General features: G+C 42.0%; 1 protein-coding gene across 3 annotated transcripts in view; it reads left to right on the forward strand.

Moving 5' to 3' along the window:
* Positions 1-26,835, forward strand: part of GALNT7 (polypeptide N-acetylgalactosaminyltransferase 7) — a 136,042-nt gene that overhangs the window by 91,631 nt on the left and 17,576 nt on the right. For 2 of the 3 annotated variants that reach the window (XM_055577665.1, XM_055577663.1), the window contains exons 3-6: positions 17,671-17,837; positions 22,323-22,453; positions 22,694-22,773; positions 25,227-25,409. In XM_055577665.1, the coding sequence (XP_055433640.1) occupies positions 17,671-17,837; positions 22,323-22,453; positions 22,694-22,773; positions 25,227-25,409 (561 nt within the window). Of the gene's footprint in view, positions 1-17,670; positions 17,838-22,322; positions 22,454-22,693; positions 22,774-25,226; positions 25,410-25,558; positions 25,742-26,835 lie in introns of all 3 variants that reach the window. The other variant, XM_055577664.1, reaches the window with a different exon arrangement.

Consider the following 26,835-nt stretch of genomic DNA (forward strand, 5'->3'; position numbering starts at 1 on the left):
GTTTTGTTTGTGCCCTCCAAGAGTCTGTTTCCCCAGTCCTGTGTAAGTTCTGGTGGTTCTCTGGTGGGTCAAGAGCTACCTGGAGTAACAGGCAAATTTGGCCTTGGAGTACAAAACAAAGCAGGGCAAAGGCTAACAGAGTTTTGCCAAGAGAACGCACTGGTTATAGCAAACACCCTCTTCCAACAACACAAGAGAAGACTACACATGGACATCACCAGATGGTCAACACCAAAATCGGATTGCTTATATTCTTTGCAGCCAAAGATGGAGAAGCTCTATACAGTCAGCAAAAACAAGACTGGAGCTGACTGTGGCTCAGATCACAAGCTCCTTATTGCCAAATTCATACTTAAATTGAAGAAAGTGGGGAAAACCACTAAGCCATTCAGGTATGACCTAAATCAAATCCCTTATGACTACACAGTGGAAGTGACAAAGAGATTCAAGGGATTAGATCTGATAGAGTGCCTGAAGAACTACAGATGGAGGTTTCTGACATTGTACAGGAGGCAGTGATCAAAACCATCCCCAGAAAAAGAAATACAAAAAGGTAAAATGGTTGTCTGACAAGGCCTTACAAATAACTAAGAAAAGAAGAGAAGCTAAAGGCAAAGGAGAAAAGGAAAGATACACCCATTTGGATCCAGAGTTCCAAAGAATAGCAAGGAGAGATAAGAAAGCCTTCCTCTGTGATCAGTGCAAAGAAATAGAGGAAAACAATAGAATGGAAAAGACTAGAGATCTCTTCAAGAAAATTAGAGATACCAAGGGAACATTTCATGCAAAGATGGGCACAATAAAAGACAGAAATGGTATGGACTTATCAGAAGCAGAAGATATTAAGAAGAGGTGGCAAGAATACACAGAAGAACTGTACAAAAAAGATCTTCATGACCCAGATAATTATGATGGTATGATCACTCACCAACCTAGAGCCAGACATCCTGGAATGCAAACTCAAGTGGACCTTAAGAACCATTCCTACGAACAAAGCTAGTGGAGGTGATGGAATTCCAGTTGAGCTGTTGAAAGTGCTGTACTCAATATGCCCGCAAATCTGGAAAATTCAGCAGTGGACACAAGACTGGAAAAGGTCAGTTTTCATTCCAATCCCAAAGAAAGGCAATGCCAAAGAATGCTCAAACTACTGCACAATTGCACTCATCTCACAGACAAGCAAAGTAATGCTCAAAATTCTCCAAGCCAGGCTTCAACAGTATGTGAACCATGAACTTCCAGATGTTCAAGCTGGATTTAGAAAAGGCAGAGGAACCAGAGATCAAATTGCCAACATCTGTTGGATCATGGAAAAAGCAAGAGAGTTCCAGAAAAACATGTACTTCTGCTTTATTGACTATGCCAAAGCCTTTGACTGTGGAACACAACAAACTGTGGAAAATTCTAAAAGAGATGGAAGTACCAGACCACCTGACCTGCCTCCTGAGAAATCTGTATGCAGGTCAAGAGGCAACAGTTAGAACTGGACATGGAACAACAGACTGGTCCCAAATAGGAAAAGTATGTCAAGGCTGTATATTGCCACCCTACTTATTTAATTTATATGCAGAGTACATCATGCGAAATGCCAGGCTAGATGAAGCACAAGCTGGAATCAAGATTGCTGGGAGAAATATCAATAACCTCAGATATGCAGATGACACCACCCTTATGGCAGAAAGTGAAGAAGAACTAAAGAGCCTCTTGATGAAAGTGAAAGAAGTACGTGAAAAAGCTGGCTTAAAGCTTAACATTCAGAAAACTAAGATCATGGCATCCAGTCCCATCACTTCATGGCAAATATATGGGGAAACAGTGGAAACAGTGTCAGACTTTATTTTGGGGGGCTCCAAAATCACTGCAGATGGTGACTGCCGCCAGGAAATTAAAAGACGCTTGCTCCTTGGAAAAAAAGCTATGATCAACCAAGATAGCATATTAAAAAGCAGAGACATTACTTTGCCAACAAAGGTCTGTCTGGTCAAGGCTATGGTTTTTCCAGTAGTCATGTATGAATGTGAGAGTTGGACTGTAAAGAAAGCTGAGCGCCAAAGAATTGATGCTTGTCAACTCCTACAGCTCAACTCCAGAAAAATAAATGACCCAATCAAAAAATGGGCCAAAGAACTAAAGAGGCATTTCTCCAAAGAAGACATACAGATGGCTAACAAACACATGAAAAGATGCTCAACATCACTCATTATCAGAGAAATGCAAATCAAAGCCACAGTGAGGTACCATTTCACACTAGTCAGAATGGCTGCGATCCAAAAGTCTACAAGCAATAAATGCTGGAGTGGGTGCAGAGAAAAAGGAACCCTCTTACACTGTTGGTGGGAATGCAAACTAGTACAGCCACTATGGAGAACAGTGTGGAGATTCCTTAAAAAACTGGAAATAGAACTGCCTTATGATCCAGCAATCCCACTGCTGGGCATACACACTAAGGAAACCAGAAGGGAAAGAGACACGTGTACCCCAGTGTTCATCACAGCACTGTTTATAATAGCCAGGACATGGAAGCAACCTAGATGTCCATCAGCAGATGAATGGATAAGAAAGCTGTGGTACATATACACAATGGAGTACTACTCAGCCATTAAAAAGAACACATTTGAATCAGTTCTAATGAGGTGGATGAAACTGGAGCCTATTATACAGAGTGAAGTAAGCCAGAAAGAAAAACACTAATACAGTATACTAACGCATATATATGGAATTTAGAAAGATGGTAACAATAACCCTGTGTACGAGACAGCAAAAGAGACACTGATGTATAGAACAGTCTTATGGACTCTGTTGGAGATGGAGAGGGTGGGAAGATTTGGGAGAATGGCATTGAAACGTGTAATATCATGTATGAAATGAGTTGCCAGTCCAAGTTCAATGCACAATACTGGATGCTTGGGGCTGGTGCACTGGGACGACCCAGAGGGATGGTGTGGGGAGGGAGGAGGGTTCAGGATGGGGAGCACATGTATACCTGTGGCGGATTCATTTTGATGTTTGGCAAAACTAATACAGTGTTTCAGGTTTAAAAATAAAATAAAAGAATTGATGCTTGTGAACTATGGTATTGGAGAAGACTTGAGAGTCCCTTAGACTGCAAGGAGATCCAACCAGTATATCCTAAAGGAAATCAGTCCTGAATATTCATTGGAAGGACTGATGCTAAAGCTGAAACTCCAATACTTTGGTCACCTGATGCGGAGAACTGACTCATTGGAAAAGATCTTGATGCTGGGAAAGATTGAAGATGGGAGGAGAAGGGGATGACAGAGGATGAGATGGTTGGATGGAATCACCAACGCGATGAACGTGAGTTTGAGTAGGCTCTGAGGGTTGGTGATGGACAGGGAAGCCTGGCGTGCTGCAGTCGATGGGCTCACAAAGAGTCAGACACGACTGAGTGACTAAACTGAACTAAACTGATGTGTCAATTATACCACATGCTAAACAAGCAACCTGGCTTTTTAGTACTTTTACGAAGGTGAACTACTAAACATACCAGGGACTTCCCTGGTGGTCCAGTGGCTAAGACTCCTAGCTCCCAATGCAAGGGGCCCAGGTTCAATTCCTGGTCAGGGAACTAGATCCCACATGCTGCAACTAAGATTTCAAATGCCGAAACTAAAGATCCCTTGTGCCACAATAAAAAGTCGGGCACAGCCAAATAAATAGATTTGTAAAAAACTGTTTATTTTTGGCTGTGCTGGATCTTTGTTGCTGCTTGGGCTTTCACTCTAGTCGTAATGAGAGGGGGCTACTCTCTAGCTGTGGTCGGCAGGCTTCTCATTACCATGGTTTCTCTTGTTGCAGGACACGGGCTCTGGGGCATGCGAGCTTCAGTAGTTGTGGCACACAGGTTTAGCTATTCACTGAGGCATATGGAATCTTCCCAGACTAGGGACTGAACCCATGTTCCCTACATTGGCAGGCAAATTCTTAAGCCCTGTATAAAATATATGTACATTTCCTCATTTTGCTATAGGAACATCACTATAAGCTAGTGTTTAAGATCGTCCATAAGTAAATGTTGTACAGCCTATATTGATAACTCCTTCAACACCTAAAAATTCTCTGGTGGGAAACTATTTGCTCAGTCCAGAGTAAGTTTACCATGCTTCCCTGTAAGCTTATACCTTTTCTTCAGTCATTACCAGGGTCAAAATCTGCCTTTCAAAATACAAGTCCTCCGCATGGTCAAGGTGACTTCCTTGTTGAAACTGGAGCACATGGAGAAGGCATATAATCACTCACTGAGCGATGAAACATGGAACAGGGGATGACTCAGTAAACATTTTAAGGAATGTTTGCAAAGTGTGATCTTCAAATCAGTGTTGAAGTTAAATTCCCAACTTGGTCTCCACACAACTGTTACACTGACTTGTGTTTTGGTACAACGCCATTGGTCTCCACTGACAGCCTCCATGAAGACAGCCCAGGAGACTCATCACTGCCTTCACCATAAGGAGGCCCCCCAGGGGGAAAAAAAATCCCATCTGGTCTGCACGCCAAGGATATTGTACTTTTTTTCGCACAACTGGTTTGTTAAACACAGCCCTGACCAGGTTTCACTGCTGGAAAATTCAAGCCAAATTGTGACCCGTCCATTCTCGGGATGGAGCGGAGGTGGGGTGCAAGGCCACCGTGCCGTCCAGGTCAGGAGGGCAGGGGGGTGGACGTGGTCCGAGGGTCTTCTCTGTGAACGGCACTCCGGGACTGTGCATGCAGGACCCCTTGGCCTTCTGGTACGCACTTTTTTTTTTTTTGGCTGCCCCGGGTCTTGATTACAGCGTGTGGCATCTTTAGTTTGTGGCATGTGAGCTCTTAGTTGCAGCACGTGGTATCTAGTTCCCTGACCAGGGATCAAAACCAGGTCCCTGGCATTGGGAGCTCAGAGTCTTAGCGACTGGGGCACCAGGGAAGTCCCCTGGTATGTGCTTTTAAAGCCTTGTTTTTCCTCCCTCTTTTTTTCCCTTCAGCCTTTCTTTCTTCATCTTTTCCCTCTCCTCTATTTTGAAGTTTTATATCATTGTATCCTGTGTGTCTTCATAAGCTTCTTGAAGTCCTTTGTGGAATAAGGCACAGTGTAAATTAATAAGTTACAGATGCAAACCAGCATTGGTCGATGCCCTTAGCATCATTATATCCAGGCCATAGCACCCAGATCCTTACTCCTGTAGCGGCGCTTGCCTCAGCTCAGATCTATCGGTGTTTAAGCTGGTGCTTCTATAAAGTCAGAACATGGAATGCAAGCTCCTGTGTGAGCTGAGAGTCCAATAGAGCTGGAAGCATATGGCTTCCACTGTGAAATGTTCTTTCTCATTTCCCAAGGAGTTTTAGAGAAATGCACAAGAACATATGTCCAGTACTAAAATTCCCTGCCAGATTTTTTTTCCCCCCTCAATTGTGGTTTGATATTTCAGATCATTAAGTAGACACATCTGTCCGAGCATGTTTTCCTTTTCAAGAAAAAAAGATCATTTGAAGACAGCTACCCAGTGACAGTCAGCTTTCTTAGTTTTCCCAGACACACTTGGTGCCCTTGGCCCTGGAATCAGGCAGAAATTGATCCACACAACTGAGTGCCACCATCTGTTTACCACCCTGTATCCCCTGGCTGTTGAGTGAAAATAGAAATTCATTTTCCTGTTTGTTTTTAAGCATATATTGGGGAGTGTGTGTGTGTGTTAGTTGCTCAGTCGTGTCCAATTCTTCGTGACCCTATGGACTGTAGCCCGCCTGGCTCCTCTGTCCTTGGGATTTCCCAAGCAAGAATACTGGAGTGTATACCTGTGGCGGATTCATTTTGATATTTGGCAAAACTAATACAATTATGTAAAATTTAAAAATAAAATAAAATTAAAAAAAAAAAAAAGAATACTGGAGTGGGTTGCCATGCCCTCCCCCAGGGGATCTTCCCAACCAGGAGATCGAACCCAGGTCTTCCATGTTGGAGGCAGATTCTTTACCATCTGAGCCACCAGGGAATCCTGATGTTGGGGAGTATTTCTTAGTAAATCTATGGTTTAGGGAAAATAATCTTCAAGTCAAAGCATTCTCATCTAAATCTTGGCTTGTCACCAGCTGTGACTTTGAGCAAGTCATGTAACTCTAGTGCAGCCCCGACAGGAATATTCAGGTGTGACCGTGTATGTACCATACAGCCTGGTAGAAATGCATTTCCCCAGCCTGAGATGAAGTGAGATCATGGTCACTAAGAGGAAAAATACCACTTATTTGGCTCAAACATGATCCACGGTGCTAGGATTTTAGCTCCCTCAAATTTTTCCCAGCTCCTTTGAGAAAGAATCTTCTTGGACTCCTCCCTGCAAGCCCACCAGCCAGTGCTCCCAAAACCTGAGATCCCTGGTGCCCCCTACTTGGTGTCCTCCACATAGGGACAGAGTGCCCCCGTGGAATCACTCTGGCACCTGCCATCTGTGAGATCCTTGTCTTCCCAAGAGCACCTCTGAGCGTAGAGCACGCCCTTCACCCTTGCTTGGCTTGTCAGGATGCTAACTAAGCCAGAGCGCTGGCGGGACAGCACGGCAGAGATGCAAGTGTTCTCGGAGCGTCCTGCATGGTCTCCACCCCGGGTTTGTGTGCGCCATCCCAGGTCGCTGCAGAGCCCCACGGTGATGTAACCGCAGGAGGCCTCTGGCTCTTCGGGGATGGGAATTCCAGCCGCGCTCTGACTGTCTGAGGGTCACTGGCCGCTGAACTGTCGTGGGTGAGGACTGGACAGCTGTCCCCCACTGCCTTCAGGGAAGCCAGGAAACTGCCTGCCGGAGGAGGATAGTGGAAATGGAAATAGGATAGATACAGGCTTTTCAGCGGAGAAGGCAATGGCACCCCACTCCAGTACTCTTGCCTGGAAAATCCCATGGATGGAGGAACCTGGTAGGCTGTGACCCTACCATGGGGTCACTGAGGATCGGACACGACTGAGCGACTTCACTTTCACTTTTCACTTGCATGCATTGGAGAAGGAAATGGCAACCTACTCCAGTGTTCTTGCCTTGAGAATCCCAGGGATGGGGGAGCCTGGTGGGCTAACGTCTACAGGGTCGCACAGAGTCAGATATGACTGAAGTGACTTAGCAGCAGCAGCAGCAGACTTTTCAGAGCCAGAGCTCACAGGAGGCCTTGCCATTTGTTACGTGAGATACATAGAGCCATGGTTCTTTGTAGGTAATGGTCTTGCTGTTTGTTATGAGAGATACACAGAGCTGTGGTGTTTTGTAGCTTCCTGCCTTAGAAATCAGCCACGATGAACTACAGAATTTCTGGTCCAACTCATTCTGCTCTGCTAAGAATTTCCCCCTTTCCTCCAATACATCATCACTTGGACATGAGATAAACCTGAGCCCCTCAACTCTCAGCCCCAGAAAATGAAGTTGAGATGCAACTGCCCGGTTGGAACTGGGGAACTTGTCTTAAAAGCTTGCACAGGTAGCCAGCCTGTGCTTTTTAATTTAGATTGGACTGGCTGGGAGCGTGAACCTGATGGAGGTTACAGGCGTGCTGAGCTGCAGCCACCCATCAACCCTGCCTTCTGACCATTCTGGTTTCTTGCCTCCCAGCCGTGAAATCAAAAGACACTTACTTCTTGGAAGGAAAGCTATGACAAACCTAGAGAGCATATTCAAAAGCAGAGACATCAGTTTGTCAACAAAGGTTCATATAGTCAAAGCTATGGTTTTTCCAGTAGTCATGTACGGATGTGAGAGTTGGACCATAAAGAAGGCTGAGAATTGAAGAATTGATGCTTTCAAATTGTGGTGCTGGAGAAGACCACATATTCAGTCATACATATACTAATACTTGTATCCATGTTCCCCCAAACTCCCCTCCTGTCCAGGCTGCCACATGACACTGAGCAGAGTTCCCTGTGGTATATACAGTAGGTCCTTGTCGATTATCCATTTTAAATATTGCAGTGTAGTACTGTCTTAATTTTAGTCTTCAAGGGAAGACTGATTGATAAGAACATTGAGGAAAAGTAACGAGACCATCCTAGAGTTTCTAATAATTAAGGAGAGGGATACAAAACTCTTCAAGACAATAGAGATAGAGTTTTGAGAAAATGATTAAATACAAAATAGTTTATCGTGCTTCAATTTTATGTGCCAAGTGAAAAGAAAGAATATATTATCAAGAAGGGACTATTTTACATCGGGGTGAGAATAGAGGAGCCAATGAAGAGCTGTGTTCCTTGTATCCCCAGACATCCGTGGGAGAGGGGGCCCACATCTGAACTTGGTCTGTTCAGCAATCCCTATTGTGAAAGTGGAAGCAGGCAGCTTTCAAAACCATCAGGATGCTCAGATCTCAGGCTGGCCAAGCAACCTTCCAGCTGTAACTGGTTTTTCATAGTCAGCTGAATTAGATATTATTTATTGATGAAGTCTAAATACATAAAGGCTTTTTATGAAACTGCAGATATTAAAAAAAAAACACCTAGCTGGGACAGTGTAAAACAGAAGAAAATTGCTAATAAGCATGTCATTTTCTGTTATGAAATCTATTTTTGGCTTTTTAAGTTATAGAAAAGTCACTATGAAAATTCTTCATTCTGGGGACTTCCCTGGAATCCAGTAGTTAAGACTCTGTGCTTCCAATTCAGGCGGGCGGGATCAATCCCTGGTCAGGGAACTAAGATCCCACATGTCATGCAGAAGTGGCCAAAAAAAAGGAAGAAAGAAAATTCTTCATTTCTATCTTCTGATACAAGTACCTGGCCCACAGAGCTGTCATGGAAATATTCTGTAAAATTACTTTAAGAAAAACACTACAGGGTAAACAAAGTCCTACTGTATAGCACAGGGAACTATATTGAATATCCTGTGATAAACCATAATGGAAAAGGATATGAAAAAGATATATTTCATATTCCCTGGTGGCTCAACAGTAAAGAATCCGCCAGCAATGCAGGAAACGTACAAAATGTGGGTTCAATTCCTGGGTCGAGAAGGTCCCCTAGAGGAGGGCACAGCAACCCACTGCAGTATTCTTGCCTGTAGAGTCCCATGGACAGAAGAGTCTGGCGGGCTACTGCCATAGGGTCACAAAGAGTCAGACATGAATGAGAGACTTACACACATGCATATAAATCCGAATCACTTTACTGTACAGTAGACATTAACAAACACTGTAAATCAACTCTACTTCAATAAAATAAATTAAAAAACAGAAAACGCTGCAGCTTGAATCCCTGCAAACCAGTGATCTGAACGTGAGCATGTGTGGCCAGAGCAGGTCTGTGATAACTCACCCTGGAGCATGGTGCCCTGGACGTCACAGGGCCATTAAGGTCTCTTGGAAAATAGAGTGCCAGAAAGGAGAATTCACTCACGAGTCTATCACAGAATGCTCCCTTTTCATCATGGCCTCGTATTTCTGTCAGTCCTCCTTCTTAAAACTTACCGTGATTCTATGGCAGGAAAGCGAGAGAGATGCTGCAGAACAGACAGTATGACTTCAGCACAGGCTGCTTCTTCCAGCTCTGTCTTCTGGTCCAGGCTCTGCATCGTCACCAGCTCTGTGCGCCCTGCCCAGCAGCTTCCTCTCCCAACAGGAAGTCAGCAGAGCTGCCCAAAGAGCTAAGCTTTGTCGTGAGCCTGCTTTTGGGCTGATGGGGGCACCTGAAAGCTTGTGATTAAAGGTCACTCAGTCTGTGGGGGCTGCAAGGTCTCCCAGAACAGGACCTGACAGCCTGCAGCATAGACCCCCCCAGCTGCTCCTGTGCCCCAAGGGGTTGCCCTTTCTCCTGGAGCATCCAGCGACCGGAGGTTACCGTGTCTGAGTGGTGTTGGCCCCTGTACCCTCCATCTCTGCCGTCCACTTCTGGCTCCTAGATGTACTAAACTTCCTCACCTGCTTGCCCCAGTGTCCCTCCTCAAGCTTCCCCACTGTGGGCGCTCACTCATCTACACTTGGGCTCTTATGGGTACAAAGGACCCTCTGAGCCCCAGGACCAGGCCCTGGCTTGAGTCCAACAGCCCATCACTTACCTGCACTTCTTACCCCTTACGTGGTGGCTCCTGGAAGCCCTGGATCTTAATTGTGCTGACAGCAGGTGGAAACATCTATGCTCTCTGGCTCCATCTAGAGGCTAGAAGACTGCAAACAGGAGGTGGGAAGGGACTACCTAGCTCCCTGCTGCCTGAATATCCCCAGCATCATTTCTATCCTATACTGCAGCCTCCCTGCCTGGCCTCTCCCCTAAAGTTCAGAAACAGAAGCTAGGCTCAAGCCCCTCCTGCCATCTGCTTTTTTTTTTAATTGGAGCATAATTGCTTCACAATGTTGTGTTAGTTTCTGCCGTTCAGCAGAACAGATCAGCTATACGTATATATTGTTGTTGTTGTTGTTCAGTTTGCTAAGTCGTGTCTGACTCTGCGACCCTGTGGACTGCAGCACGCCAGGCTTCCCTGTCCTTCACTATCTCCCAGAGTTTGCTCAGATTCATGTCCTTTGAGTCGGTGACGCCATCCAACCATCTCATCCTCTGTCACCCCTCCTCCTCTTGCCCTCAGTCTTTCCCAGCATCATGGTCTCTTCCAGTGAGTCCTATACATATATCCCCTCTTACTTGGATTTCCTTCCCATCTAGGTCACCACAGAGCATTGAGCAGAGTTCATGTGCATACAGTAGGTTCTCACTAGTTATCTATTTTATGCATAGTAACAACAGTGTATATGTCAGTGAGTTGTCATCTGCTTTTATTCTGTCCAGTATCCATCTGCTTTTATTCTGTCCTGCCACCTGCTTTCCTCCAGATTTTCAGCCTCCCCCTGGAGAAGCATCTGCCTCCCCTTTCTTTCCCACCCCCACCTGCCATATGGACTGACTTATTCTTGAAAGTGCCTCAAAATAGGAGCGCTGTGGGGTGGAGAGTGGACATTACTCAGAGGAGAAAACACATCCAGAGGCATTTCAGATACATCCACAAAGCAATCCGATAAATATTTATGGAGCAGCTGCTCTGTGTTAGAAGGGGGTGAGCAAAACAGATGAGGTTCCTGTCCTCACTGAGCTTACAGTCTGGAGCCTTTTGTAGGAAAGAGTCCCAGGCAAGGGCATAGAGATTTACACGTGAGAATGACCACTGTCACCGTAGAGCCAACTGAAATGTCCATCCGTAGGGAGAAGGTCACATAGGTGATAGAGCAGCCATACTATGGAATGTTATGCAATAGCTCCCAAGAATTAGATACTCACATGGAAGAAGAATCTGTACATACGCATCTGAATAGATCTGTACATATACACAGACATATGTTTGCATGTCTGCGTGAGTATAAAGAAATCTAAATAAACACAACTAGTAACAGTGATTTCCTCTAGGAGGTAAGATTTGACACAGCCAGGGAGAGGGGCAGGAGGAAATTTTACCTTTACTTTATAAACGTCTCTCTTGTTTGGATTTTGTGCAACAAATTCTGTATTGCTTTTGTAATTTTTTTCTCCATTTATAAAAGAGTTTTATGTAATTTAGAGGCTAGTTTCCATGTATGGTTCTTACCAAATATTGGTAAAGAATATCCCCGTGTCCTACGATCCATCCTTGAGCCTGATTATCTTACACCCAGTAGTTAGCTCCTCCCACTCTCCTACCACTGACCCTCCCCCAGCCACTGGGAACCACTAGTTTGTTCTCTGTATCCGCGAGTCTGCTTCTTTTTTGTTATATTCACTAATTTGCTGTATTTTTTTTAGATTCCACATATAAGTGATATCATAAGTATTTGTCTTTCTCTGTCTGACTTATTTCACTTAGCATAAAGTCCATCCATGTTGCTGCATATGGCAAAATTTCATTCTTTTTGTGACTGAGTAGTATTCCATTGGGTAAATACATATACATGTATATATCTATCCCATGTCTTCTTTATCCATTCATCTGTTTATGAATAGTTAGGTTATTTCCATATCTTGGCAATTGTAAATAATGCTGCTATGAGCATTGGGTGTGCTAAGTCGCTTCAGTCGTGTCCGACTCTGTGACCCTATGGATAGTAGCCGGCCAGGCTCCTCTGTCTCACAGGTGTTAGATAATATCTCCTTGTGGTTTTCATTTGCATTTCCCTGATGATTAGCGATGTTATACATCTTTTCATGCTCTGGTTGATCATCTGCTTTTCCTCTTTGGAAAAACGTCTATTCAGCTCTGCTGCCCATTTTTTTAGTTGGATTGTTTGGTTTTTTGATATTGAGTTACATGAGCTGTTTATATATATTGGATATAAATCTCTTACCACTCATATCATTTGCTGATATTTTCTCTTATTCAATAGGTTATATTTTTGATTTGTCAATAGTTTCCTTTGCTGCACAAAGCTTTTAAGTTTAATTAGATCTCACTTATTTTTGTTTTTATTTGCCTTTAGGAGATATATTTGAAAAAATATTGTTCTTTGTGTAATTTTTAAGACAAAGAAAATAGGAAAAATATATACCAAGAGTTGTTGCTACTGGCAGGTAAACTAGTTTATGAGGGCTTCCCAGGGGGCACTGTGTGTTAATTGCTCAGTGGCCTCCAACTCTGCAACCCCACGGACCGTAGCCTGCCAGGCTCCTCTGTCCATGAATTCTCCAGGCAAGAATACTGGAATGGCTTGCCATTTCCTTCTCAAGCGGATCTTCCCAACCCAGGGGTCGAACCCAGGTTGTGTCACACTTTGCAGACAGATCCTCTACTGTGTGAGCCGCCAGGTAGCACTGGTGCTGAAGAGTCCACCTGCCAATGCAGGAGATGCAGGAAGGTCCACTGGAAGAGGAAAGGGCCCTCCACCCCAGTGCTCTTGCCCGGAGAATCCCATGCACAGAGGAGCCTGGTGGGCTGCAGTCCACAGTCACAAAGAGTCGAGCATGACTGAGCGATTGAGCTCCCACACAATCTAGTTTACATCTTCGGAGTTATTTCCATACCTTACATGGTTGAGAGAAGACGGGGAAATCGGGCAACTCACTCTCTTCCACCTCTTGTTGCCCTGTCCTGTAGGAATGCATGTCCCCTCCTGACGGTCTCCCTCTCATCTTCACTCTATCCTCTTCCTCTCCTCCTTCATCTCCTCTATGTTTTCAACTCCTCTCTGTCTCCCATTCAAAGTCCTCATCTGGCTTGTTTCCCCAAACTGTCATCTTTTGCCATAGAAATCAGCAAATTTCAAATTTCCTCCCATGATGTAAATATTTTCACCAGTTCTAGTATCTGCTGTAAATCAATATCAATATCTTTCCCATCTGGTTCTGCTTCTTTAAGCCTAGTGGAAGAAAATTATTGCCTGAATCTCTTATCAGAGTGTTTGTTTTTATAGTTGTTTTTTTTTTTCTTTTTTTGAGGGGAGATCATTGTCCCTTCCCATCCAAAATTAAACATACCTGCCCGGGTTAGTTTCTGTCCAGAAACACTCATCACATCTTTCAAGATCTGCAGTCCTCCACACTGTATTTTTTGTTTGTCTGTTTTTTTTGGTGGGGGGGGGAATGAAAAATATATTTATGCACACTTTTCTATTTCCCACACTTGGGACATCTTTATACCTTTCATATTCTTTTTATTTATTTATTTACTTTTAATGCCAATTAACAATGTTGTGATAGTTTCAGGTGGACAGTGAAGGGACTCAGCCATGCCTGTTCATGTATCCATTCTCCCACAAACCCCCCTCCCATCCAGGCTGCCACGTAACACTGAGCAGAGTTCCATGTGCTATGCAATAGGTTTTTGTTGGTTATCTGTTTTAAATATAGCATGACCTTCCCAAAGTCCTTAACTGTCCCTTCCCCCCCGGCAACCATGAGTTCATTTTCTAAGTCTGTCAGTCTCTTTCTATTTTGTAAGTTCATTTGTGTCATTTCTTTTGATTCCACAAATAAGGGATGTCATATGATAATTCTCCTTCTCTGACTGACGGACTTCATTCAGTGTGACACTTTCTAGGTCCATCCATGTTGCTGCAAATGGCCTTATTTCATTCTTTTTAATGGCTGACTAATATTCACGCACACGCACACACGTCCCATCACATCGCCATCCGTTCCTCTGGCGATGGACATGTAGGTTGTTTGCATGTCTTGGCCACTGTAAACAGTGCCTCAGTGAACGTTGGGGTGCGTGTGTATTTTCAGGCCATGTCTTTCTCTGGCTATATATGCTTCCCTGGTGGCTCAGATGATAAAGAATCTGCCTGCAATGTGGAAGACCTGGGGTTCAGTCCCTGAGTTCGGAAGATTCCCTGAGGCAGGGAACGGCTACTCACTCCAGTATTCTGGCCTGGAGAATTCCATGGACAGAGGAGCCTGGTGGGCTACAGTCCATGGGGTTGAAAAGAGTTCGATACTACTGTGCGACTTTCACTTTCACCTTTCATGCCCAGGAATGGGATTGCAGGGTCATATGATAGCTTTATTTTTAGTTTTCTAAGGAACCTCTATACTATTCTCCATAGTGGCTGTACCAATAGAGAAATGCAAATCAAAACTACAGTGAGATATCACCACATGGGTCAGAAAGGCTCTCATCAAAAAATCCACAAACAACAAATTCTGGAGAGGGTGTGGAGAGAAGGGAACCCTCCAACACTGTTTGTGGGAATGTAAACTGGTACAGCCATTACTGTATTTTTTAACTTGTTATTCTGAAAGAGCATGTGGCCCTTCCCAACTTTGGAAAGTCTGCTTTAACTTGCCAAAGGGTGTCTTGCCCTCCCAGTCCACTCCTGGGGTATCTCCAGGCTGCACAGGGCAGGGAAGAGGGGGAGAGGAGAGAGCTCCTCTCACATAATAAGCTCAGTGACTGCCTTGTATTGACATTATATTCAGTGTCATTATTAGTTCTCAGACCTTAAATCACGTCTTAACCATTCATGGATAGGTATAGGTAGTATTTTTTTTTCTTTTATTTTACATTTAACAAGATTTCCTGTTAAACCCAAGACAGCCTAGATTTATGTCCTGGCTTCATTGCTTTCTGAGTGATATTAAGCAGCCGTTCATCTCTGAGCCTCAGTCATCTCATCTGTAAAATGGGGAGATTGATAGTACTAACCTCATAGTGGTTGTTATGAGGTTAAATAAGTCAATAAAGTAAAGCACATGGGATAGTGTCTGACACATAATAAGTATATGCTAGCATTTGCATATACTTATTTCGACTGAAAATGCCCTTCCTTGTAAGTTTTCTTCTTCACTATTTTTCAGATTTTAATTCTACCTTCCAAAGACATAGCTCGTCCACCTACTCATTTTTTGTCTGAATCACATGCACACAATTCATTGCTGTGCTTTTATCTTTTCCTCCCCACTTCTTTGGTCTTGGTGCTTTTAAAATCATCCTTCTGGTCTCCCCCCCCCATGGCTCCAGGACGCCTTCCTGGCCACCTGTCTTGCAACTGAATGAGATCTACCTGTCAAATGCACCATGGTTTCCCCAATGACATAGTCAGACTTCTCTTTCATGTCTCACCATCCTGTAGGACTGTGGGCTTCATGAGAGCAGAGAGCACGTGTGTTCCTCCACGCTGAGCTAGTGTCTAGCTCAGAAGATCCCATGTACTTACGACTCCTTCAACAAGGAAATGCAGATGTAAGAAGTAAGAAAAAAACTGATTCCAGGCTCAGTCTGCATTTCTGTAAAAACAACCTCTTAAGAACAGGAGATGGTGAAGGACAGGGAAGCCTGGCGTGCTGCAGTCCATGGGGTCACAAAGAGTTGGACACGACTGAGTGACTGACAGCAACAAGGAGCACACACAACTGAGAGTTTTGAAAGGGACCCAAACACCTGGAGATAAAGTTGTTTGTGTCTCTATTGGGCCAGGTCTTATTTTAGATAATGATGGTGTAGGTTATCAAGCTGATAATGTTCGAGACCGCTTTTATGGTTTTCAATTTAACCTTGGGAATAAGCTTGTTTATTACTTCATGGAAAGCTTTGGAATTAAAAAAAACTCTTTCCTTTCCACTCATCCAGAGGAAGATAATAAGCACCAGATGCTAGTTTTGAAAACTAACTCCTGCAGAAAAAAAAACAGGTCTCAAATTGTTCTTACTTGCCTGTTGTATTCTTATTATCTTGTTCTCCCATATCCAATGAGAAAAAGTGTATGTGTGTGTGTACATACACACATATACATCTATACACATACACTTGTATATGCATAGTGTGGGCGTGATTGTACCTTGGTATCCACCAGCAGATAGGTTCCAGGACCCCTTTGAATACCGAAGTTTGTGGATACTCAAGTCCTTGATATAAAATAGCTTAGTATTTACACATAACCTATACATACTCTCCCATATACTTTTAATTGGTTATTTATAATACCTAACACAATGTAGGGCTTTCCAGGTAACTAAATGGTAAAGAATTCTCCTGCCAAGTATGAGACATGGATTCAGTCTCTGGGTTCAGAAGATCCCCTGGAGAAAGAAATGGCAACCTACTCCAGCATTCTTGCCTGAAGAATCCCATGGACAGAGGAGCCTGGCATGCTACAGTCCATGGGGTCACAAAGAGTTGGACACAACTTAGGGACTAAACAAAACACAAAAACAAGGCAAGCACTATTAAATAGATGCCCTGGCAAATTCAAGTTTTGCTTTTTGGAACTCTCTGGAATTTTTTTCCTAGTATTTTTGATTCACAGTTGGTTGACTCTTCAGATGCAGAACACACAGATATGGAGGGTTGACTGTGTGTGTGTGTGTGTGTGTATGTGTGTGTGTGATGGTTCTGTGAAATTCACTGAACCTCCCCTGGTTCCCCGAGTCTTTATCAGGCCCTGTTTTGGGATTCCTTCCAATTAGAGAAAGGCTTCTGCAACATTCTTCCCGCTACAGTTGTTTCAAGCAATTTTGTGTAAAATAGTTAAAGCCCCTTTAGCCAATCTAATAACTCTAAACACTATTAGAACTTTGTTTATTCATCCAGCAGTTAATTTTGGAATGCTTCCTGTATCCTGAAGTTCAGCCCATTTAATTTTTTTCTGAATGCTTTAGCCCTATTAGAACAGGACGGCTTTCAAACACAGCAGTACAGTGGTTTATTCACAGCAAGTGAAATAAATCCCTTGCACCAGAAGCTCGAGTTTTAAAACAGAAAATAAACTGAGCTTGAAGACCTGAAAAACAAACCTTAATACCATCCCCAGCTAAGAAGCATAAATTCACAAATAAGTTCTCTTTGTCACAGTAAGTGCTGGTTGGTGAAGAAGTAACTTGAATATGAGTAACTTCATCTCACAGCAGCTTCTCTCTTCTACTGTGGGTTTCTGTTAAAATATAAAAGGTTATATTTCATTTACTTTGGCCACCTGATGTGAAGAGCCAACTCATTGGAAAAGACTCTGATGCTGGAAAAGACTGAAGGCCGGAGAAGGGATTGACAGAGGGTGAGGTGGTAGGATGGCATCACCAATTCAATGGACATGAGTTTGCGCAAACTCCAGGACATAGTGGAGGACAGGGAAGCCTGGCTTGCTGCAGTCCATGGGGGTCTCAAAGAATCAGACAGGACTGAGTGACTGAGCAACAAATTTCATTTACTTACCTTAAAGTCAATAATATTTAATCCAACCAGAAGACATAGTCATTGTCAGTTTGGAACCAAGCATTGCAGATCTCTGAATAAATATGATGAAATGTTCCTTTTGCAGATGCAAGCACTGGCATTACGATGAAAACCTGCTCACAGCCAGCATCATCATTGTCTTCCATAATGAAGGGTGGTCCACCCTCATGAGAACAGTCCACAGTGTAATTAAAAGGACTCCAAGGAAATACTTAGCAGAAATCGTGTTAATTGATGATTTCAGTAACAAAGGTAATGGCTAAGGGATTGACATTCAATCTATAAAGTAAGTTTAAATTATAAACAGTTGCAAACATGTCATTTCAAAATAGTGTAGAATTAATGGTATCTATTGATAGCATCTATAATCAACAAGTTGGCACTGTGCCAAACATTGTATGTAAATTAGTTTCTTTAGTTCTGACAGTAATCCTTGTGAGAGATATTGTTCATTTTCATTTTGCACTCGAAACTAAGACATGTTAAGTAACTTGCCAGAGGTGACAGGTAGTAATTAACAGCTGCCTCCCAATCTATAGTCTGCACATTTAATCACAGTCTTATACTATACCAATTCTTTGGGCCTTGGATTTTATAAAAATTTAATTGTAAAGGTAATTCATTAAATGACTGAAAAAATGCAGTGGCATGTATGTTGTAATGTCACCCAAAGCCCTATCTAAATCTATATACTGAGATCTATATACATTTTAATAGCTTTATTTTGCATTTGAATGATGATGCAAACATTGAATTTGACCAGAAACCATGGGCTATTTTGTTTATAATAGAAAATATCTAGCAAAGCCTCCTTTGTTCTATATTTGATTGAGGATATTTGAATAGAAGGAAACAGTGTTTTAGTTTTTATTCTTCTTATGGAGTGAGCGCTAATGCATCTATGGTGGCATCAGTTAGTCTTGGTTCCACTTGACAAGGGAGAGATTGAGCAATAATTCTCCAGTTAAGTGGGGTGGGGTTTTTTAAGCTAATTTTTTTTTCTTCAAATAGATCCATTATTGTAAGCTGAATATATCTTCTGAGTAACATAAATATCACAAGATAGATAATGCTACAGTCCAAGGGACTCTCAAGAGTCTTCTCCAGGATGTCAGAAAAGAAGTCAGAACATGATCAGCATGAAAAAAAAAAAAACATTCAAAATGGCTTTAAAAAAGCTTCCTCCAAAACTTAATATAGAACTCTCCAAGTTCTAAACCAAGTTTATAAGCCTCTGCTGTTTTTGAAAAGACATGACCGGAATCTTGATCTTGCACACATTATATTAGCATGGAGAGAAATAGAAATATGACCTACTTACTTCCTTTTCCCCTCCTCATTATACACCTAATCACTTTCTTCCAACTAATCACAGCAGAGAATTTATAATTTTAGAGTAAAGAGCAGAGAGAATGTATAACTTTAAATTTTTCAGTCATCAAATGCCTTTAGCTGAGACATCTTGGTTGCAATTTTCTATGGTAGGAATATTTTCATTATGAATGCTATTCCTGTCTCAAGATAAATATTTGATAATATGTTTTTAAGTGATATTGTTGGTGCCAACAGTGTTTTAAATTTAGCAAAACTTAAATCTACAGAAGTAACAGAAATTCCATGTCATGCTTGTACAGATTTTAAGAACCACTACATTATTAATACAAGTTAAAAAGTTCAGCATAGTCTTTAAAAAAGTGAAGATACATCATAAGATGTTTCCCATTCTAAAATCTTGCTTTCTTGCTTGGCCCAAGGAAAGAACAAAATTTTGTGGTTAAGTTTTTTATCCAGTTTAATTTTTGTGTGATCAGTGCTTCTATTGTTCCAAATCTCTGACAGCCTTTTGTAACACATTTAAAAGGCAATTACATATAGGATCTTCTTCACTCAGAGTGCAGAGTCGTTGGTTGGGGCTACCCTTGGACAGAAGTTCAGAAAGTCTTTAATTACTTCTCCCAATTTCAAAACAACCTTGACATCTGTCAGCCCTAGCCTCAGTGAAATTATACAAAGTTTGGTGAACATGACTTGACTGAAAACTAGGTTTGTTTTCTTTCCCCAGTATATTCAATAATTAACACTTTGAGTTATAATTTTTTTCTCTGAAAGACAAAACACTTTACTAATTAATATAAAACCACACAAAAGAGGTGGCTGCTCAGAAGCCTCGAGTTTCTGGAAGTTACAGTGTACTCAAAACGCAAGGGTTTCGGGCCTTTAAACTGAGAACACCCCTCTCCACCTGTGCCTCCAGCAAAGGGCTGCAGGGACCACGCATCTTTGCAGGGCTTAGCAAAGGAGGCTGGAAGAGCACTTCTGCTCACAACGACTTATCATTTCCTCGTGCCTCTTATTGGTTACAGCAAGTCATGTGGCCCAGCGGTGGTCCCAAGCTGGGCAGGATGATCACCCCCCAGGAGAGGTGTTTCCTGTTTGGGACTGGGATCCCTCCACCTCTGTGTTGGCATCTGTGAAACCCTATGGTGGCCAAGTTATCTTATCTAGAAATAGATTTAAAGAACAGAAACAGGTTTCTGACAGTAACAATTTATTTTAGATTTATTTAGATAACATACGTGAAAATACCTAATGCAATTCAGAAGGGCTTTAGGAAAAAACCAACTTACGGCTGTATTGAACTAAAAAAAAAAAAAAAAAAGGTGAAGTAAGAGCTTTAAAAACAAAAAACCTTTTATTGAAGGGAAAATTACCAAGACTTTCTGGGGAAAAATAGTAACTCAGCATGAGAATTTTATTTATAATTCTCATTAAAACTGGATGCCAAAATAGAGAAAGGAAAATTTTTTCTTCTCAATTTTGAATACTCATGTGTGGGTGTCTTGCTAATTATAAGCTCCTTAAAAATGAGTGAAGTATTAAGTGTACAGCTTGATTTGCCCATTAACCACTAGCTCATCACTAAATACAGCTGTTTTTTGCCTTTTTTTTGTATTAGTGGGCTAAAATTTTAAACAACTTAAAAAGAACTTTTGTGATTCAAGAAACGTCTTTAAGAATCCAGGAATTAGTTGTGGCTGTGATGAACCAGTTTTATGGGCTCATAGCGATACAAACAAAAACCGTTCTGTTGCAGCTCCGAAGCCAAGATTGAAAATTTAACAAATGTATTTTGTTTTTGTAACCCAAAATTTTCTCTACCAAATTACAAACATATGTATGTATGTGTATATGTGTGTGTGTGTGTGTGTGTGTGTGTAAATATATAGGGCTTTCCTGATATCTCAGTTGGTAAAGAATCCACCTGCAATGCAGGAGACCCCAGTTCAATTCTTGGGTCTGGAAGATACCCTGGAGAAGGGATTGGCCACCCACTCCAGTATTCTTGGTCTTCTCTCTGGCTCAGCTGGTAAAGAATCCGCCTGCAATGGGAGAGACCTGGGTTCAATCCCTGGGTTAGGAAGATCCTCTGGAGAAGGGAAAGGCTACCCACTCCCGCATTCTGGCCTGGAGAATTCCTTGGGTTGTATAGTCCATGGGGTCACGAAGAGTCAGATGCGACTTCCCTTTTCTTTCCATATGTATACTTGTCTGAGTGCGTGCTCAGGTGCTTTTGTTTCAGTTGTATCCAACTCTTTGTGACTTTATGGTCTGTAGCCTGTCAGTCTCCTCTGTCTGTGGAATTCTCCAAGCAAAAATACAAGGGTGGGTAGCCATTTCCTTCTCAAGGGGATCTTCCCCACCCAGGGATTGAACCCGTGTCTCCTGTGTCTCCTGCACTGCAGGTGGATTCTTTACTATAGAGCCACCAGGGAAGTCCATATATACATCCATACATATGTAAATGATATGTGTATTTATTAGATAAATGTGTAAATATTTATTTATAAATTTATAAATATTCATAAATATAAATACATGTTTATAATATATAAATAAATACTTATAAATAAATGTTTACACATACACACTTGTTGGGGGCTTCCCAGGTGGTGCTCGTGGTAAAGAACCTGTTGGCTAATGCAGGAGACATAAGAGACACAGGTTCAATCTCTGGGCCCAGAAGGTCCCCTGGAGAAGGGAATGGCAACCCACTCCAGTATTCTTGCCTGGAAAATCTCATGGAGAGAGGAGCCTGGTGGGCTACAGTTTATAGGGTTGCAGAGTCAGACATGACTGAAGCGACTTAGTGCACACACATGCACACACATGTTGATGCTTAAAATACAGAGAAGATGGGATTTTTTTATTATTGTTATTTGCCAGCTTGATGGGTACTATATTGATCATCACATCAAGACTACTCCCTTCATCACTGATTGTAGGGGGAGGATGGCTCAGAAACAAATGTTAACCTATACCCCGTGTGGATTCCAAGAGGCTGTGTAATGTTATCCATAGACCGTGCATCTTCAGAAATCCTGAACCATTGCTTCTGCCAAAAGCCAAAGAGCTATTGTGCCTGAAAACTTCTACATAGGATATTAACATTTGAATTGTTTTAAGTTTTCTTGTCAGTTGGCATAGTCGTTATTTGTTCTGTATGTTTAGAGAGAGTTTTGATCATTCTCAGGCTAATTATTAATAGTTCTCCATAGGTGTATTAAGTTCAGAATTTTAACTTTAATAATACACTTCACCTTGCTTCTCTATACATTAACATTGAGCATGCTTCTGTGTAAAATTACTGACCTGTTGCCTATCCTTGAAAAATGATAGCTTAACTGGTTTGTAACCACAAATATAATGTATAATATTGACTGAGTTTTTTATTCATAGAACACTTAAAAGAAAAACTGGATGACTATATTAAACTGTGGAATGGCCTAGTCAAGGTATTTCGAAATGAGAGAAGAGAAGGTTTAATTCAGGCACGAAGTATCGGTGCCCAGAAGGCCAAACTTGGACAGGTAGGAAACATTCAATATCTTTGGTGTCTATTTTGGATTTTGTAACTAAAAGATCATGTACATTTTTAGGTACCATTTTAATTTTTTAAAATTGAAATGAAATTGCTAACTTAACCAAACAACTTAAATATCAAAATTGACTCTATGGCCAGCTTATCTTAGCATCTAGTTTAAAATTGTACGTGATAGATGATGTCCTGTAAGTGGGGTTTTTTTCACCCTGCCTCTTTTTTTTTTAAGGTTTTGATATACCTCGATGCCCACTGTGAGGTTGCCGTTAACTGGTATGCACCACTTGTAGCTCCCATATCTAAGGACAGGTAACATTACCTTGCTTTTATTTCCTTCCTTGGTTGAAAAGTAAACCTCATCCTAGAAGGACAAATAATATTCCCATCCTGATTTCATTTCTGTTCAGTGTATCAAGTTACGTGTTGAGTATTATTTTCTAGCTAGTTATATCCCTGAGTGGAGCTTGGCGGAAACGTGGGACTGATTCAGATGCAGGCAGTTAGACATTTGGAATAAGCCCAGCACATCTCACTTAGAATCTCCTTATGGTTGGGTCAGTAAAGAGACTTCCTCCAGCTCCACAAGCTTGCTCTAAGAGTAATGTTAACTGCCCCCTCCACACTGTGGTAACATTCTGAAGACCTGAAGGAGCATGCTTTGAAATTATGCCTATTGGTTTTTGTATGACCTTGGAAATTATTATTTTACATAGTATGGGCTAGCTGTCCTCTGTGTCAAAGCCTTGGATTTCCACATGACCTTTAAAGTTTAGAAGTGCATACAGCTGTCCCATGGGAATGTGGTGATCACTGTTCAGTTTATATCGGATCTGAAACGTTGATAGCAGTACCAGTCTTCTGGTTCCCAAAGCCTTCCCTGCTTTTAGTCCAGAATCCTTACTATTTCAGAACCTAGAAAAAATAAAGGGGACTTCCCTGGCAGTCTAGTGGTTAAGACTCCATATTTCCAATGCTGGGTATGTGGGTTCTATCCCTGGTCGGGGAACTAAGATCCCACAGCGGCCAGAAACAAATAATTAATTAAAATGAAAATTTTAAGAAGGAAATAAGACATGTCCCTGTGTCTGTGGCCTGAGTCAGAGGAAGACCTTTCGGAGGACTGTATCATCCCAGGATCTATCAACAATGTTCTCACTGCAACCCTGCAAAATAGATATTATTACCTCTCTTTAACTAAAGAGGATGCCGAGACTGAGAGAAATTCATGAATTTGCCCCAACTTGGACAGTTTATAAAGAATCCAGCTGAGATCCCTCTGGAACACCTTCCACTGCATACTTAGAAATCCGAGAATCACAAGACTCTCATGAGGAGAGATAGCCAGCCTTCCCCTCTCCTGGTGAGAGTGGGCAGTTCTCTGAGATGTAGGCAGGGTGAGTGAGGTCATTCCACCGGACCCTCGACTGGCCTGCAGGAGTCCACAGGCGGGAATAAAGCCTCTGTGTCGAAATCCTGAGCCCCAAGGATTTTCCCCTTCTCCTTGGTTTCTAAACATCTGAAACGCACCTTAACCGTGGTTGTAAAATCCTGTAATCTCCATTTTGGGAGATGCCTTTTAAAAGCCTTTCTGGTGAAATGAATACCAGAACAAGCAGTGTACCAATTATCTGAGCAGAGTTGGCACTATACCTAATTAGTCATATACCACTAGCATTTTTATGAAGCCCAGATAAAAGGTATTTTTTTTTTGCTCCAAATTCTCAGGCCACTATTTATGCTATTCAGCAGGTTTTGAGGGATTTTTGTGTTTTTGTGTGTGTGTGTGATAAAAGCTAATTTTTTTGCAATAAAAGAAGTAGGATAGAAGATCAAGTAAATGTATAGAAACAGATTTTCATAATAACTTCTTCCAAAGAAGTAAAAAGCAGCAAAGAGTTGGGAGCACTGCTGAAAGTGTAGCAGGTATTATCTTTCTACACACACACACTCATTTTTTTTTTTTTTTTTTTCAGAAACTGTAATCTTTATTTATTTATATTTGTTTTGTGTCTTAGGCCAGGCCTTATGAGGCCGGTGGGCTCTTAAATTTCCTGATAGTTCCCCGACCAAGGATCGAACCCGTGCCCCCTGCATTGGGAGTTTGAAGTCTTAACCACAGGACCACCAGGGAAGTCACACACACACACACACACACACACACACTGATTTTGAATGGAGGGGCAAGGAGGGAAAAAAAAATGGGCAGGGAAACCTGATAAATAATGTGAAGTTACCAAGAGAGCGTGCCTGTAGGACCAGAGTGACAATGAGGAAACGCTGCTAAGTTCAAGGACATGGCTCTTTGTCCCCAACGTTTGTCTGTGAGCCCAGGGACGTCCCCTCTCCCCTTCTCTTATGAAAACAGCCTCCTTGACTTTTCAAGGCATTCGTTCATGTCGACCTCCCATTAGATATTAATGTCCCCTGCTGCTGCTTAGTTGCTAAATTGTGTCTGACTGTTTTGCAACCCATGGACTGTAGCCTTCCAGGCTCCTCTGTCCATTGGATTCTCCAGGGAAGAATACTGGAGTGGGTTGCCATTCCCTTCTCCAGGGGATCTTCCTGATCCAGGGGTCAAACCTGCATTTCCTGCATTGCAGGTGGATTCTTTACTGTCTGAGCCATTAGGGAAGTCCTAAGGTCCCTTAGTGGGGAAAAAAAATAGAGCAACCCAGAATAACAAGAGATAATACAGATAGACCTGCTCAACTAGTAAGTGTTGGGTTTCTTAAATGCTTTTTCATTTTCTGTAAATGTTTCAGAACCACATGCACTGTGCCTCTAATAGATTACATAGATGGGAATGACTATTCCATTGAGCCTCAGCAAGGTGGGGATGAAGATGGTTTTGCCAGAGGGGCCTGGGACTGGAGTTTGCTATGGAAGCGAATCCCCCTGAGTCACAAGGAAAAGGCCAAAAGAAAACATAAAACTGAACCTTATCGGTAAAGCTCACTACTTCCTCTTTTTAACGTGGAATGTTTCTCTCTAAGTACTTTTTTTTCTTCCTTCCCCATGTCCTGGTGTAAACACGTGGGTCCCCACACGCCCTTGCATTTCATCTTTGCTGCCATCCATCAACAACACGACACAGAACCATTTGCACTGTGCCGCTCATAGATGTCATAAATGGCAACACATATGAGATTGTGCCCCAAGGGGGTGGTGACGAAGATGGGTATGCCCGAGGAGCATGGGACTGGAGTATGCTCTGGAAACGGGTGCCTCTGACCCCCCGAGAGAAGAGACTGAGAAAGACAAAAACTGAACCATATCGGTAATCACTAAATCACTTACCTTTTTTTCTTTTCTCCAGTCGCTGCTAACCTATTAACCTCTTGCCAAGCTAAATATATATATATATATATATATATATATAATTAACACTGTAGTTGCTGTCTCAGACTCTGAAAGGATTCCTTTCTTTGTGCTGTTTTAGGGGTTTAAATTCACCCTTTCATCTTTGTGGTTGCTTTCTTCTTAAAAGCAAGCTCCATTTGGGTGCAGACTTGGAGGGTGGGCATGTTTTATGGTATCAGTTCCAAATACAGGTGAAAAACAAGAAAAGCTTTGCAGTCTTCTCCTAGTAGGTTTTTGTTTGTTATTTTGTTTAGTCGCTAAGTCATGTCTAACTATTTTCGACCCCATGGACTGTAGCCCGCCAGGCTCCACTATCCATGGGATTCCCCAGGCAAGAATACTGGAACAGGTTGCTATTTCCTCCTCCAGGGATCTTCCCGACTCAGGAAGTGAACCCATGTCTCCTGCATTGGCAGGTGGGTTCTTTACCACTGAGCCCACCTGGGAAAGTGGACTAGACATGAAATTTTGTTCTTTTGACAATAATATAATTCTATAAGTTTAAAATGTGTAAACTTTACTTACTACCCAAGTTTTGTATCTACTTTGATGCCTTGGAGGGTAGTATTAACAACAAAAGGCAGTAACAAGATTTTTTTTTTTCTTTCTTTTGTTTTGTATGCTCTTAAATAGTAATTTTATGCCAGTTAAATTTGATGAATAAAAATACATGACTTGGGAAATGTTACACAGAATTCCTTTATGACTTCATTCTCAGAAGAGCATTTGATTAAAAGGAGACGTTTTTCCAGAATCTTCCTTTCTCCTTTCTTGTGCCTCTTCAAATAGAAAAATTTATGTTCTTCTCTCTTTTTTGGTTTTTACTAGAACATTTTTACCATCTTTTAAAGAGTGGCCCCAAATGAATTGTTTAGTTAGATGCTAATGTAGGTTTCTAAATGTGTCTAATTTTATTTTTTTGATCTTATGGTTCTGCTTTTGGTCTCTCTCTTCCTGTTGCGCTACTGATGATGCTCGAACTCAGTTTGGGGACAGTGTCTGATGTCATGC

Source organism: Bubalus kerabau, chromosome 4 (genome assembly GCF_029407905.1).
Source record: "Bubalus kerabau isolate K-KA32 ecotype Philippines breed swamp buffalo chromosome 4, PCC_UOA_SB_1v2, whole genome shotgun sequence".
Classification (NCBI taxonomy): domain Eukaryota; kingdom Metazoa; phylum Chordata; class Mammalia; order Artiodactyla; family Bovidae; genus Bubalus; species Bubalus kerabau.